Here is a 15,976-nt window from a genome sequence, read left to right as displayed (position 1 = left end):
TACTAATTGGTTTTAAAATTCTGAATTATAGTGAATATGACATCTGAGTAATGCTAAGAGTTCAGACTATTATGTGGTTGCGTTTAGATTGCTTATTTTTCCAACTCATGATAACAGCATTCTCAGATTGACTTTCAACAGACAAATGAAGTACTATATATGCCAAGAGTTCAGACTATTATGTGTTGCAAATCTTTTCAATGGTATCGGGTATTGTTGTTATATTTCTTACCTAGGATTGAGATACTTCTTTTTTTTTTTTTTCCAATTGTCTGCCTCGGTTACCCTTAATTTTCCTTATTCATGTTTATCCCACTCGGTTGAAATAAGGGGAAAAAAAAGGAGACAGAATCCATAAAGAATAGTGCTGAACAGTCTATGAATGAATTCAAACCAACATAATCTAATTGTATATAATATATATTACAAGACTGAAGAAATCTCTCATCAATCAATATGTACGAAAGGAAAGAAGGCAGACAAAAACTTGAAAAGTAAAGGAGAAATATTCTATTGGGTGGATCAATGCATCATAATTCTGAACTCTTCAAAGCTGAGAACGCCATCTCCATTGAGATCAAACTTTCGGATCATAGCTTTACAATCCTGAACGGACTTGGAATCGCCGAGTCGACTCAGCATTCTCTTCAAGCTCGTGGGGGTGATGCAGCCGGACCCCTCCATATCATACATAGCAAAAGCCTCTTTGAGCGTGTCATTCTTTTCCTCTTCCCCGCTTGTCTCCATTAGCTTCTGGAATTCCTCGAAGTCCAGCAGCCCATCCCCGTTCAAATCAGACGACTTCAGGGTTTCTTCCGCCTCATCCACGGACATAGTGCCCCCCACTGTGGTCACGCAGCCTTGCAACTCGGCAAGAGATATTTTACCATCTTCATCCACGTCCAAGTAATCGAACACCCTTTGGAGCTCGCTGCAGAATTTGCTCGTCATCTCGAAATCAGAACCCGAAAGAGAACTCTGCTTTTCAGTAGTACTCTTTCTCGAAGACAGCTTGCGACGTAATCTTCCCAGAGCTGATTTCGGAGATGTCACATTATTACGCTTCTCATCCATCAGAGGAGGAGGAGGAGGAGAAGAAGAAGATGATGCATCGTGTTTAGCTTTGACCATGACGAAGATTGAAATGCTAGCTAGCTGTTAGTATTATAGAACAAACAACTCTCGACTGCTCGAACTCTGACACCAGAACTTCGAAATTCAGTTGAATGAAAGTAAGTTGGCTGCTTGTCCTAGTATATATAGACAGAACATGGGAGGAAATTGGAAACGAAACTCAAAAGCTTTAAATTAATACAGCACAAGATAAACGAAAAGTTGTGTAACAGACGTGGGTGAATGGATGTTCGTACGTATTGAGACGCGGGAGGTAGGTAGGGAGGGAGGGGATAAGGGGATCTGGATAGCCAGAACACGGTTTCGAGCTCACTGCCTATCTCATTGGTCATTAGTTGTTTGAACGCGTATTGTCTCTTTTTATTCAACGGCGGCAGCGCGTGTGGGAAATTTCCTGCTTCCGGAGGCGAGGAGGATAACGGGTGGGGTCCTTTCTTTTTCCTTCCGGATATTTCTGGAATTTTCTCATTCGACTCTTCATTCTCTATCTCTCGTTTGACTATTTGGAGACCTAATTCAAGTTGTCTTCAAAATTTAATGAAAAATCTATATTTTTCATAATTCTAAAATCTCTCTATCCATAATCACATTGAATTAGTTATTAGATTTATCAAAATAATAATATAATATTATTTTCTTAATAATAATATTTTTAATTTTTTTTTCATATATTGTAATTACACTATCTAAAGCTCAACGATTAATAATCAAAAATTAAATGAAAGGCATCTCAGATAGTATTGACAACTTTTTTGCTGGCCTGGAATTAGGTGGGAGTATCGGACTATTTAGCTAATAATATTATATTATATTGTTACAACAAATAAAAATTATTGTAACTATAACCCTATAGTATTAACCGTATGCGAATTTAATTGGGTTATTATTTAAAGAATAAATTATTATATTACTGTACACCATTTACGCAGGAAAGAAGTTGGTTTTAATTTTTATAATAAAATATTACTTTTGATGATGAACAGTACATCTTCAAATTTAAAGATGTACTTAAAATTATTGTACCTCAAAGTTTAAACTTTTGCATTTTGATAAAGTCAATACAAATGATTTTATCTAAATTTCTTTAAATTTTAAAGATGTATTGACTTTTGATAAAGCTAATGCTAATAGTCTAATTGGTCAAGAAAATTCCGATTGTAATAATCGATTTGGTTCAACCATTTAAAATTGGTATAAAAATAATAAACTTATTTAAAAATTAGTCATGACAAGAATTTATAGCAATAGTATATTTAACGTGTCAATAAATAAACTCTCAAATTGACTTCTTTCTCTTTTTGTTACCGTAGCATGCATAATGGACTTTTCACTTGGCTTCGTAACGCCTCAGCTTGTACAATAAAATCTCAGCAAATATCAGCAAATATGCCTTTCACATTGTTAAGTATCATCTGCCTACAAAAGGTATCTTTTCTAGGAAAGAGGACAAAAATGATGAAGTGGGTTCTATAATGCAATGTATTTTACGATGTAAATAATATAATAAAAATAATTAAACTTATCTCTTTTTATTGGTTTAAATTTTTAAAATAAATAGTGATTTTACATGATATTAGAGTAGAAATTTTGAGTTGGAACCTTGACTCTACGGTCTATCTCATTTAATTAAATATTTCATGTGTTAGGTCACTCATTGAATGAGAGTCTGATTCAAACGTGATGGACACTATTAAGAATATAATATATAAAATTAAATCTATCTATTCATATTATTTTAAACTTTTGGGATAAGTGAAGATTTTACACGTAAGTATGAGATATGAAACAATTCACAAATCACACATTGGGCGCGTTTGGACATTTGAAGTATCTCATAATTTTGTAAATAGTAATTAAATAATTTGGGTGAATAGATTTTATTGAGTTTTGAGAAAGAAGAAAAATAAAATTAAATAAAAATATTATAAAATTAAAAAATTATTTGAATATAATTTTATAATATAATTTTTGTTTTGAAGTTTGTAAAAATTATATTAATTTTGTGTTTAAATAATGATTAAATAATAATTAGATAAAAAATTAAAAATTATTTTATATTTGAGTGATATTTAAAAATAAGATTACGAAAAGTTTAAATCTGCCTTGAATATTCATTCGCTTGTTTATTTGTATTTTAAGCAAGAATACTATTTATTGTCAATTATATTTCGGAATTGAAATAATAATTCAATTTCAATTGTTTGGTAACCGTCCTTCCGGACGAAAGGTAGTAAAGTAACCCCCCAATCTGCTATAATATCAAAGATCTAACGGCCTCTCTAGACAAATTAACATTCCATATATCCAAGCACGGTATTGGCAATATTTCAGTAGGTACGCCGCATCAAGGCTTCTTTATATTTATATATATATATATATATCAAAGCAGCATGAAGAAGGAAAAGTCGAAGCCGACTAAAGAAGAAGAAAAAGAAGGAAATCAGAATAAATTGTACAATAATTAAATTATACAAGTACAAAATAAATAGGCGGTTAAACAGGTCATTTGCATGAATGATTATGCAAAATTAATTATAATAAACATATAAGTTTTATTAAAATTAACAAGTTTAAAGTAATTACGGGCACAAGGTAGTGCAGATTTGTACTTATAGAAATCAGAGTAAATAAGGAGACTCAAGATTAGGGAGAGAGGATCGGAAGTGTTTCTCTTGAGTGTGAGTTCTGAATGGTTTCCTTGACATCTCTGGTTAGGTGTTTATCCCACCAGTTTCTCAAAACACCAGAAAAACTTTGTGTTAAAATATTAACAATATCAGGTTGTCTGATATTGTTATTCACATAAGCATTTGATACAAGAGACATTTTACTCATGGTATTAATGATTTCTTGTTCAGAGAAACCATCAATATTCCATTCGTAAACCTTATCTGCAGAGTAAGAAGATTGGTTTTGAAAAAAAAAAAATTTCAAACTGTAAATCAAGAGGAGTAGGCCTGGAATACCAATTCTTCGTCAGACTCATTGGTTTGGGTCATTTTGAAGAAAATCTGGCTATTTCAGGTTTTAAAACAATATCTTGAAAATTCTTTTCAAGTAAATCAATATCCTTTTCTTCAGAAGAGTGATCGTTAGTAGTTTCGACAAGAACTTCTTCTTCTATTTCTTTGTTAGACAAAGCACTAGTAGAAGGTTGTTCTCTCTTCAGATCATTAAACATTTAATCAATCTTATTAAGAATCATTGCCTGTGGATTTTTAAAATCAATTTTGGCACGACTATCAGGTAAGATCATCAAAGGTTTTTCAACTGTTTTCTTTGGTTGATCTTTAGTCAAAACCAAAGGAATAGGATCAGGTTTTTTTAACCTTTTCTTCAATTCGATCTAACTGTTGTCCGATCGTATGAAATGCAAGATTCACAAAGTTATTCTGAGAAATAACCTTTTTTGTTTCTTTAAGAATCTTATCCTTCTCAAGATCTCTGGAAACAGTTTTCGAGATTTTGAAAGGTGAAGCAGATATCTCAACTCCCTTGTGGGTGATGAGAACAATCTCCAAAGGTGGATGGCTAGATTGAACTACCATCTTTCCTTCTTTCTTGACAAAATCAGTTTTAACAACATTTAAAGTGCTGCTAGAAACATAAATATTTTCAACAAAATCGAAGAAAAGAATATGCTGTTGTTGCTTATTCATTTCTTCTTTCCATTTTCTTTTAACACGTTGTTTCTCATTTTCAGAATATTTTGCATGATAAGCTTTTCGCCTAACACTGTTTTTTGAAAGTTTGTATTCTTCAAAAAGATAAACAAGATCAAAAGCAAATGGTTTGTTCAGCACAATTAAACTATGATGAACTTGTGGTGCAACAGGAGCTACCATATCTGAAGTTGTAGGTGATAAAAATGAGTTATCATCTTCTTTATAGGCTTCATTATGAATAGGCTGGCCTTTAGAGGACCCAGCATCCTGTGTAAAATAAAAAGCAGAAATAACCTGAGAGGACGTACAAAGTCCTTTTAATTTTAAAACAGGATTAACAGGTTGGGCTGTTTTAACAGAATCTTCCAGAAATTGTTTGAGATTTTGGTCTCTTCTTACTGGAATTTCTGACCCTGCAAAGGAAGAACTAGATCCAGCAAAAAAATTTATTCTTAGCCCTGGAGATCTAATCTGATCAAAACTAGTTTTAACAGTTCCATCCAGATACTGTTGAATTTTACATAGATAACTTTCAACAGGGTTTCGAGAGATGGAAGGAATTTCTTCTTCCAAAATCCATTCTTTGAGAAGAATTATATCTTTCCAAAAAATCATTTTTGGAGTTGAAACATCCGCATCTGGGTTGAACTCTGGATCAAAAGAATTTTTCCCTGGATGGGTTTTGCAATAGCTTTTGGATTTAAATTCGTTTTTAAAAGACAATAATAAATCCTGTAAATCAAAGTAAGGGGTTTGCTACCCTTAAGCATATCATATCCAAAAGTTAAAATGTTTAAAGTTAAACATTTCAAAATATGTTTATCATCAAGAGCAAGTGTTAAATCAGGATAACAATTAAAATGGACTGATCCATCCGTTAAAGAGGATTGGATCATTCCGAGAATACTTATTTCAAAATTATTGAATCTGGTATCTCTTAAACAAAATAATACGGATGCATTGATACCTCTCCTTGTTAAAGGTTTGACAGCAATTTGGACAGATCCAATATGAATATATTTAAATCCTTGCTCCAAGAATTTGGTTATCTGTTTTTCTTGAAGAAGATAACATTTTTCTTGGGTTTTGGAAATAGCATAAATTTGTTCAACAGTACACACGCAGAATTGTGTGTGCATAGATCTCTCAAACCAATTAGTTCGATAGATCGTGCTAACATCAAGTTTTGGAATCTTCCATGATCCCAGCACAGACGACTCTGCTGCTTCAAAAGCACAGTCTTCCTCATTAACAATGTCAGGCGGCATGGCCGACCTGGAAGTAATTGTTGAATTGGATCTATTTATCCAACTCATTTTGTCCTAGGACAACACCGACCGTCGCATCTCAGGGGTCTGCGAACTTACCACTCTCGGCCCTCGGGTTTGAACCTATAGCTGCCATATACTCGCCTCTCTGGCTTTAAAACGAGACTTACACCTCCGGGTTCCTGACCTACTTGTCGAAAGATGATCCTGAACCAACCAAAGTAGAAACACCGGGTGGGGGTTGTCAAAAAATAAAATAAGTTTAACAAAGAATAAACAATTCACAACAATTAGATACCGGAATAGGCTCTGATACCAAAACAGAAGGGATTTTAAGGCAAACATTATTTTGACAAACATGAGCGTTGTTAAGCTCATATGTGATTTTCATCTGAGATCCATTTGCAGAAAATAATTTCTCAGAAGATTTTTCAAAATATTTGCTAGGAATGAGTCCTTCCTGAATGCAATTCAGGTCTGATCCGGAATCAATCATAGCAACAACAGAAAACTGAAAATCATGGGCAACCACAATGGTGACCCTGGAAAACCATTTTGGAGGAATGGTATGATGGATCAAACAAATCTGATTATCAGCAGCTAACTCATGTTGGCTTGAACCAGAATCGTTTGTTTGCTCATTGTCAGAAAGAATATCCTGATCAAGTTGTTTATCAATTTTAAACACTAAAAATTCTTGTTTTAAAATCTCATTTTCAGACTTAAGGTTATTAACCTCAGTTCTGAGTTCAATGATTTATTTTTTAACAAGATTATTTCGTGTTGTAAATCATTGGTAGAAATTTCCTTAGATTTTTTCTTTTGAAATCTCTCCAAGTTTTCTTGAAAACTAATCCTTTGCTTAGAAGACTTTGGTTCTTGGCGAGCCATAGTCTTTCTTAACTTAAGAAGATATTCTTTCTTAAGTTCAGGATTTGTTATTTGAGAAATCAAGATTAGCAATAGATTTTCTTGTTCTTCAGATTTAGACAAGACATGAATTGTCTTACCCTTTGTCTGGCAACAAATATCATTACAATTGCAACCTAGCTTAGGACCAGTAGAATCTGGAGATTCAGTTTCTGAGTGATATTCTGAATCACTAGAACTGAACTCAAGGATATCAGATGATAAAGATGAAACTATTTCTAGGAGTCGAAATAGTTTTTCTTTATCATTATTATCAATATTCAACTGATTAAGTTTCTTTTTTAGTCTTTTATTTTTTTTAACAGTACTATATTTTTCTCGTGCAGGATTCCAGGTTCCAGAATAGAAGCGAACAATTTTTTCAGGAGAACCTGATGAAACAGATTGTTTCAGAATGCCACCATAACCAATATTTGAGGCATCTGTTTCAAAATAAATGAATCGGTAGTGGGGATGCCAAGGCACGGGAGAGATTTAACATGTGCTTTGATCTTCCTCACTAATTTTGTATATTTTTGTCCAAGGATGAGGATTAGAAAGGAGTCGTTTAAACAAAGGACGACACTGTTTCCTCATATCCTTGTACAAATCAACAACATAATTGAGAGATCCTAAAAATCTCTGCAATTGTTTTTTGTTAGTGATGACATCAGGAAATTTGTGGGCGAAATCAATGGCTCTTTGGATGGGCCTGATTTTACCTTCAGAAATATCATAACCAAGGAATCTGATCTTGGTTTGAAATAGTTTGATCTTTTTCGCAGAAACGACAAGACCATTGATTCTAATGATGTCTAGAAACATGTTCAAATGTTTTCAGTGTTCATCAATAGATTTAGAAAAAATAAGGACATCATCTATATAGACGATGGTAAAAGCAGTGAACGAGTTGAAAACATCGTTCATGATATTTTGGAAAACATCTTATATTTTGAAAATCAAATTTCTGACCAGTAGGTCAGCTACTAGTCTACTGATTTTCAGTTTTCTGTTGTTGCTATGATTGATTTCGGATCAAACCTGAATTGCATTCAGGAAGGACTCATTCCTAGCAAATATTTTGAAAAATCTTCCGAGAAATTATTTTCTGCAAATGGAACTCAGATGAAAATCACATATGAGCTTAACAACGCTCATGTTTTTCAAAACAATATTTGCTTTAAAATCCCCTATGTTTTAGTCAGAAACATGTCTGACAAAGTGATTTTAGGCATTCCATTTATTTCTACTTTATATCATTTTTTGACTGAAAAAGATGGTATTACTACCGACCCTTTTGGTCAAAAGGTCAAATTTAAATTTGCATCTCGTCAAGAGATTGATCAAGATAAAGGTTTGAAATCTTTGCTCTTTGCAAAAAAAAAAAAAAAAAATCTAAATTTCCTTCAACAAGAAATCAGATACAAAAATATTTCTGAACAATTATCTTCGCCAATTTTAATTTCAAAAATTGATGATTTTAACAAGTGTCTTGTTTTTTATATTTGTTCTGATTTACCAAATGCTTTTTGGCATAGGAAGAAACACATCATTTCTCTTCCTTATATCAAAAATTTTGATGAAAGCACTATTTCCACTAAAGCCAGACCCATTCAGATGAATAGTCAGACTTTAGAATTCTGGAAAAAGGAAATTATAGACCTTAAATATAAGGGCATAATTAGAGATAGCAAGTCCCCTTGGTCTTGTCCAGCCTTTTATGTCCGGAAAAATGCTGAACTAGAGAGAGGTATCCCTCGTCTAGTCATTAATTACAAACCCTTGAATAAAGTCTTGCAGTGGATTAGGTACCCTATTCCCAACAAAAATGACTTAATTCATAGGTTGAGTGATGCTGCTGTCTTTTTCAAATTTGACCTCAAATCTGGGTTTTGGCAAATCCAGATAGCTGACTCAGACCAGTGTAAGATAGCCTTTGTTACCCCCTTTGGTTATTTCGAATGGAATGTGATGCCATTCGGTCTCAAAAATGCCCCTAGTGAGTTCCAAAATATCATGAACGATGTTTTCAACTCGTTCACTGCTTTTACCATCGTCTATATAGATGATGTCCTTATTTTTTCTAAATCTATTGATGAACACTGGAAACATTTGAACTCGTTTCTAGACATCATTAGAATCAATGGTCTTGTCGTTTCTGCGAAAAAGATCAAACTATTTCAAACCAAGATCAGATTCTTTTGTTATGATATTTCTGAAGGTAAAATCAGGCCCATCTGAAGAGCCATTGATTTCGTCGACAAATTTCCTGATGTCATCACTAACAAAAAACAATTGCAGAGATTTTTAGGATCTCTCAATTATATTACTGATTTGTACAAGGATATGAGGAAACAGTGTCGTCCTTTATTCAAACGACTCCTTTCTAATCCTCATCATTGGACAAAAATCCATACAAAATTAGTGAGAAAAATCAAAACACATGTCAAATCTCTCTCGTACCTTGGCATCCCCACTACTGATTCATTTAAAATTGTTGAAACAGATGCCTCAAACATTGGTCATGGTGGCATTCTGAAACAATCTGTTTCACCAGATTCTCCTGAACAAATTGTTCGCTTCCATTCCGGAACTTGGAATCCTGCACAAGAAAAATATAGTACTATTAAAAAAAATTTTATCTATTGTACTATGTATTTCTAAATTTCAATCTGATTTGTTAAATAAGAAGTTTTTACTTCGAATTGATTGCATAAGTGTTAAATTTGTTTTAGAACAAGATGTTGAAAACATTGCATCAAAATATATTTTTTCACGATGGCAAGGTATTTTAAGTGTTTTTTATTTCGATATTGAATACATCAAAGGCACTAATAATTCTATCCCTGATTTTCTTACCAGAGAGTTCTTGCAGACACCCAACCATGAGCGTGAGTAAGAAGAAAGGAAAAGCAAAACAGAGAACAAACCCCCACCTCCAATACCCCGTATAAAACTCATCAAGAATGAGTCTAGATCCACCACTGTGCCCAGTGCCTCATCAACAGCACTGGATATTGCCAATAGGTTCATACCTCTTGGTAAAATTGTGCAATCGGCGACCTTTGCGTTTACGGTTTCTACATTTTTTGATCCATATGCGAAAGCAATAGCATCAAAAGTACCTACTTTAATTACTCCTCAGTTTTTCCTCCCAAAAGGAAAATCTGAATATCTAAAGAAGTCGTTTATAACTCATCTATTTCATATAGAACCTAACCGTTCTAATCTAACAGATCCGTTCAAAATAGCCTCTTCTTATTTTCCCCCCAATTTCCACTGGATACCTGAAAATTTATCCAAAAATCTCCAGTATTATTCCAGTATCTTGATTCTCACCAACTCTCTTGTCATAAAACCCATTTATGACAAGAATGATTCCACCAAATTAATCTATCACAGTGCTTACATCCTCCGAGTCATTACAGAAGCCGAATAGGAAACAAACCCATGGACTCCCAAAAGACTCTCAGAATCTGCACTGAGTTATAATTACTATGATTATATAACTGCCTGGAGATGCCTCATGTTTTTTCAGGTACCTAATATGAGCCATTCCTGGTTCATCAATTTTGATTCAAGATTCAAAGGAACTTTCCCTTATTGGTTTCTCCAATGGTGGGACCAATTTGGTTTAATTCCAGACAATCTTCCTGAGCAGCTCGCCAGAGCTTTTACATTTTACCGACAAGTTGCTAGTACAAAATTAAACCGGCATTCAGTCATGTTTCCTTATGAGCTCCATTTTTGCAAGAACTACAAACTACCGTGGATCTTCAAATGGACTTATGAGAAAAATGCTAACATAATTGACCGAGCCTACTTCACAAAGTGATGAGATAGATTTGGATATACTGAAAAAGTAATCAACCAGATGATTAAAGATTTCCCTCAAGTCGCCCCTGATTTGCAAGACAAGAAGGAATTTCCAGCAATCAAATCTGGTTCACCTATTCCTGAATATCCCCTAATGATTCAGGCCCCTAGTTCACCAACTGCTTCAGCAAAAGGAAAAGCCACCAGCTCATCCTCAAAGAAATCTTCTAAGTCTGCCAAAGATAATATCCTCAACAGACTTGGTAAAAAAGATTTAATAAAATTGCTTGAGCAACAACTGTCTAAGTCCGCGAGTAATAATTCTAAAGACGATGAGAATTCAGAAGCATCCTCAGAGGCTTCGTACAGTAATCTATTTGGTTGTGACTCCGAAGACATTCCAAAGTTGGAAGATGATTGACTACTACTTGAGTTCAAAGAAGACTAACCAGAGTCATCTTTGAGATATTTGTAACTTTGTGCCTAAAGTAGCTGACCTCAGAGACAGCTGGAAGACACAGAGACGACCGAATGCTATTTTGTCATCTTATGCCTAAAGTAGCCGCCCTAGAGACAGCTAGAAGACATAAAGATGATACCACTTGTGCCCGTGCTTAAACAGTTCCTACTGTTCACTCACGGATTGATTTAATGTTTTATTTTAATGATTGTAAACAGGAACTCCTTATGTTATAAAAGGAGAACCTTACCCTTGAGCTAAGGCAGAACTCACACTCAAGAGAAACACTTCTGATCCTCTCTCCCTAATCTTGAGTCTCCTTATTTACTCTGATTTTTGTAAATGGAAATCTGCACTACCTTGTGCCCATAATTACTTTAAGCTTGTTAATTTTAATAAAGCTTATATGTTTATTACAATTAATTTTGCATAATCATTCATGCATATGACCGGTTTAACCGCCTGTTTATTTTTTGCTTGCACAATTTAATTATTGTGCAATTTACTCTGATTCCCTTCCTTCTCTTCTTCTTCAGTCGGCTTCGGCTTTTCCTTCTTTCCTATAAAAAATCCTTCATTCATTCATATAATAGCTCTAAGATTACACTAGATAATTGTCCAACCAAACATGTTGTGCAATAAAATCAGGAAAAGAATGCATCCATAATTCCACATCTTGTACACTCCAAGCATGCCTTGCCAAGCAATGAGCTACTTGGTTCCCATGCGTGGGACATGTTGTACCCTGGCCTCTTGAAATTGATGAAGCATCTTCTTCACCTCAGAAATGAGATTGCCTAATACTGATAAGGATCCCCCATCTACTTGTAAGGCTTCCACTAAAATTAGGCAATCACTTTCTAGGATTATTTTGGGAAAACCCATTTGAGAGCTAAATTATAACCCTCTAAGCATTGCAAGTAATTCCACTGATTCAGCTTCCGATACCTCTGATTCTATTTTACTAACTGCCATTATTACTTGACCATGATCGTCCCTAACCACAGCCCCCACACCTGCCTTTTGATAATCATAGAACAATGCCCCATCCACATTGAGTTTGAACAAACCTCTTGGAGGGACATTCCAGCAAGGAGTAGGTCTCGAATTTGGAGTGTTCCTGAAAGATGAGGTTGGGTTCTGAAGACTTAATGCATGATTGATAACAACTACATGATTCTCTTTTGATTGCTCATAAATCAACTTGTTTCATCTATACCAGAAAGCCCAAGCGATGAGAAAGAATATTTCCAGTTGTGATAAGTCACCTGTGTTCAATAACTTTCTGGCTGTACCCTTAATAGAATTAGTAGGAGGACTAGTACTTATTGCAGGCATAAACATGTTCCAAGCAACAAGAGTATCAAGACAGTTAATATTTGCATGAGCGAGGTCTTCAATCTGGGATCCACAGAAATCACACTGAGCAAGATTCCACAATCTTTCTTTTGAACAAATTATGTTTAATAGGTAACCCATCTTTACAAGCCCTCCATGCAAAGATCTTAATCTTACGGGGAATATGCATTTGCCACAAAGACTTACATAATTTCTTATCTTCATTTCTTGTAAAGTTTTCTGGTGAGTATTGAGATTCCAGGGCTGTCATGGATCTGTATGCACTACTCACACAAAAATTTCCACTCTTCTCATGTCTCCAGAACCATGCATCTTCATATCTACCAGGGCTTAACACTATCTTGAAAATATCATAAGCAATAATTGGATTGAAGAGAACTCTAACCTGTTGAACATCCCACCACCCCTTGTGTCTATCTATTAGGCTTGCAACCTTTACTGTCATGTCAGTCCCTTCACAGAGGATCATCTCATTCTTTTGAGCTTGATGTCCTGGTACCCATATGTCCTCCCAAATTCCAGCAGTGTGTCCATTCCCAATTCTCAATTGGCACCCTTTCAATAGAATCTTCCTTGCTTCTCGTATCCCTTTCCATGCATAGGATGGATTGTAACCCAACTTTGATTCAAAGAATGAGCATTGGGGAAAATACTTAGCTTTATACACTTGATGTAAAAGGGATTCTTCATTCTTCAAGACCCTCCACGCCTAATTGGCCAGTAGTGCATAATTAAAGCATTTTAAATCTCTGAACCCCATTCCACCTTTACTTTTCGGTTCACATAGCTGACTCCATTTGCACCAGTGAATTTTCCTCTCCTCAGCCCTCTATCCCCACCAAAATTGAGCCAAAATCCTCTCTAATTCCTTACATAAACTTGTTGGCAGCTTGAAGCAACTCAAGGTATAGGATGGGATTGAGGGATTGAGAGAGCTACTGCTTTGATCAGGATTTCCCTCCCACCTATGGACAGGAACTTTTCTTTCCAGCCCCGTAGCTTCTTCCATACTCTCCCTCGAATTTCAGCAAAAGCTAAAGTCTTGGATTTCCCCACCATAGGAGGTAATCCCAGGTATTTCTCATATTGTTGTGTTGAGCTTCCCCCCACATTGATAAGATGCTCCTCTTGACAGGTCTGGTACATTTTTGCTGAACAATATTGAGGTTTTATCTTTATTTATTCTTTGTCATGATGCCAATTCATATTTATGCAAAAGAAGCTAGATATTTGTAAATGTGTTCACCTCAGCCTTACAGAAAATGACTGAATCACTTGCAAAAAGTAGATAGTTAATTCGAGAGGCTCCCCTGCACAGCTTAATACCTGGCACTGTCTGGTTTTCATCAGCCTGTCTTAGCAACCTAATAAGGCGCTCTATACAGAATAAGAATAGGTAAGGGGACAGAGGATCCCTGATGGGAACCAAGGTGGGCCTACTCTTAAAGATCCTTTGCAACTTTCAAATGGGTCAATTACAAGGTCAAGAGCCAAAAAGATCATGGAGGCAATGCAAAAATTGATGCAATCCATTTGGGACAAGTTTAAGAAGAGCCCAACATTCAAGATGGACTTGAAAGATGAAGATCCAGTTTTGATTCATTTGATAAGCTATGGAAGAGAGCAACAACATGACTTAAAGGCTTTGGGCACTTGAAGGCTTTCAACTTGTTTAATTCATTTAAAGTACTTATTTTATTAGTTTAGAATAATTGAGTTTATTATGGGAAGGACTTAAAGGGGGCCTATGCAAGGGCATGTTGGGAAAGTTATTATTTCATTGAACTAGGGTTTCTAGGGGTTACTGTAGCGTTACTGTAGCCGCGACACTGTAGTTGTGACACTGTTCATCTAGGGGCATTTTGGGTAAAAGAGGCTTTATTTTAGCTAAGGTTTTAATTAGGTTTAGGTTTAAATACTCTTTGCTGCCTCATGTTAAGAAGTTTATGAAATTTGATGAATTTATTCATTGTGAGTTGAGTTTTACTCCTCTTGTTCTTAATTGAACTTTTAAACTTATCAAAGGTAAATCACAACCTTTGTGGCGTTCCTCCTTGTAATCTGGGTTCTTGAGACGGGTTCTTCAACGGGTCTAGATTTTCATATAATCTAAGTTCTTGAAACGAGTTCTCATCGGGTCTAGATTTTCCATCCATTGACTTGAATTTGGCTTTCTTAGGGAGTTTTCAAATTGATTGTGAGTTCAAGGGATTCCATTCCTGCGGGTTCATATCAGTCCCCTTGCCTAAGCCCTCTAGAAGGAATTATGGGATTAGAAGGCACTCCATTGATCATTACTAAGAATGATACTAATCTAACACATTTCATAATGAGTCCCACCAACCTATTACTAACTTCCAGCCTCAGCATGATCTCTTCTAAAATGTCCCACTCGATCTTGTCATAAGCCTTGAACATGTCCAACTTCAAGGACATAAACCCCTTCTTCCCCTTTCTTTTCTAATTTAGGAAATGCACCAGCTCATATGCTATTAAGACGTTATTAGTGATTAGTCTCCCTAGTACAAATACTGACTGAGTTGCAAAAGTAATGGAGGGAATAACTCTTTTAAGTCGATTGGTTATAACTTTAGAAACTAGTTTGTACATGACATTGCACAAACTAATTGGTCTAAAGTCAAAAACTGGGATAGCAATTTTCCTTTTAGGGATTAAGACTAACAAAGTATGATTAAGGCCCTCAGGAAAGACACCAATATTCAGGACATTAAGAACTGCTGCAACAATATCATTACCCAAGACATGCCAATATTTCTGATAAAAGAGAAGGGACATACCATCCGGGCCAGGTGCTTTGTTAGGGTGCATTTGGTTCAATGCAAGAGTCACCTCTTCAGTTGCAAACTCTCTTTCTAGCTCCAAATTCAACTCGGGGGTAAGTCTACTTTCCATCCCTTGTAAAACATCCAATGCACCCCTTTCTAAGGATGCTGAAAAGAGTGTTTTGAAGTAATCAATTATTAGTATGTCTCTTCTTGCTCCTTCTCTCCATCTTCCTTCAGTATCTTGCAGTTTTGCTATATAGTTCCTTTTTTTCCTTTGTGAGGCCTTTGAGTGAAAATATTTAGAATTTTTATCACCATTATGCAGCCATAAAACTCTCGACCTCTATTTCCACAATAGTTCATCTCTTTCCAACCAGAGTTGGACTTCTTTCCTGGCATTATTGAGGTTCTCAGCTCCCACACAGTTAGGTTCTTCTTCCTGTAAAGTTTGTAATTTTCCCTTTGCTTTGGATAAGTTTTTGTGGACCAAACCAAAACAAGTACGATTCCAATTGTTCAGCTTGCTACTGCACTCCTTAACTCTTCTCATGGCCTCATCCATGTTCCCCCTACCTGCTA

General features: G+C 35.3%; 1 protein-coding gene across 1 annotated transcript; it reads right to left on the bottom strand.

Annotated features, from left to right (window-relative positions):
- Positions 1-383: 383 nt before the first annotated feature.
- Positions 384-1,432, bottom strand: LOC121256734 (putative calcium-binding protein CML19). The gene has a single exon (XM_041157616.1). The coding sequence runs from the start codon at positions 1,129-1,131 to the stop codon at positions 523-525; it is 609 nt and encodes a 202-aa protein (XP_041013550.1). The 5' UTR covers positions 1,132-1,432; the 3' UTR covers positions 384-522.
- Positions 1,433-15,976: the final 14,544 nt, after the last annotated feature.

The sequence above is a fragment of the Juglans microcarpa x Juglans regia genome, chromosome 3D (assembly GCF_004785595.1).
Source record: "Juglans microcarpa x Juglans regia isolate MS1-56 chromosome 3D, Jm3101_v1.0, whole genome shotgun sequence".
Classification (NCBI taxonomy): domain Eukaryota; kingdom Viridiplantae; phylum Streptophyta; class Magnoliopsida; order Fagales; family Juglandaceae; genus Juglans; species Juglans microcarpa x Juglans regia.
The sequence above is the reverse complement of the archived record's forward strand: the minus strand, read 5'-3'. Positions and strand labels throughout refer to the sequence as shown.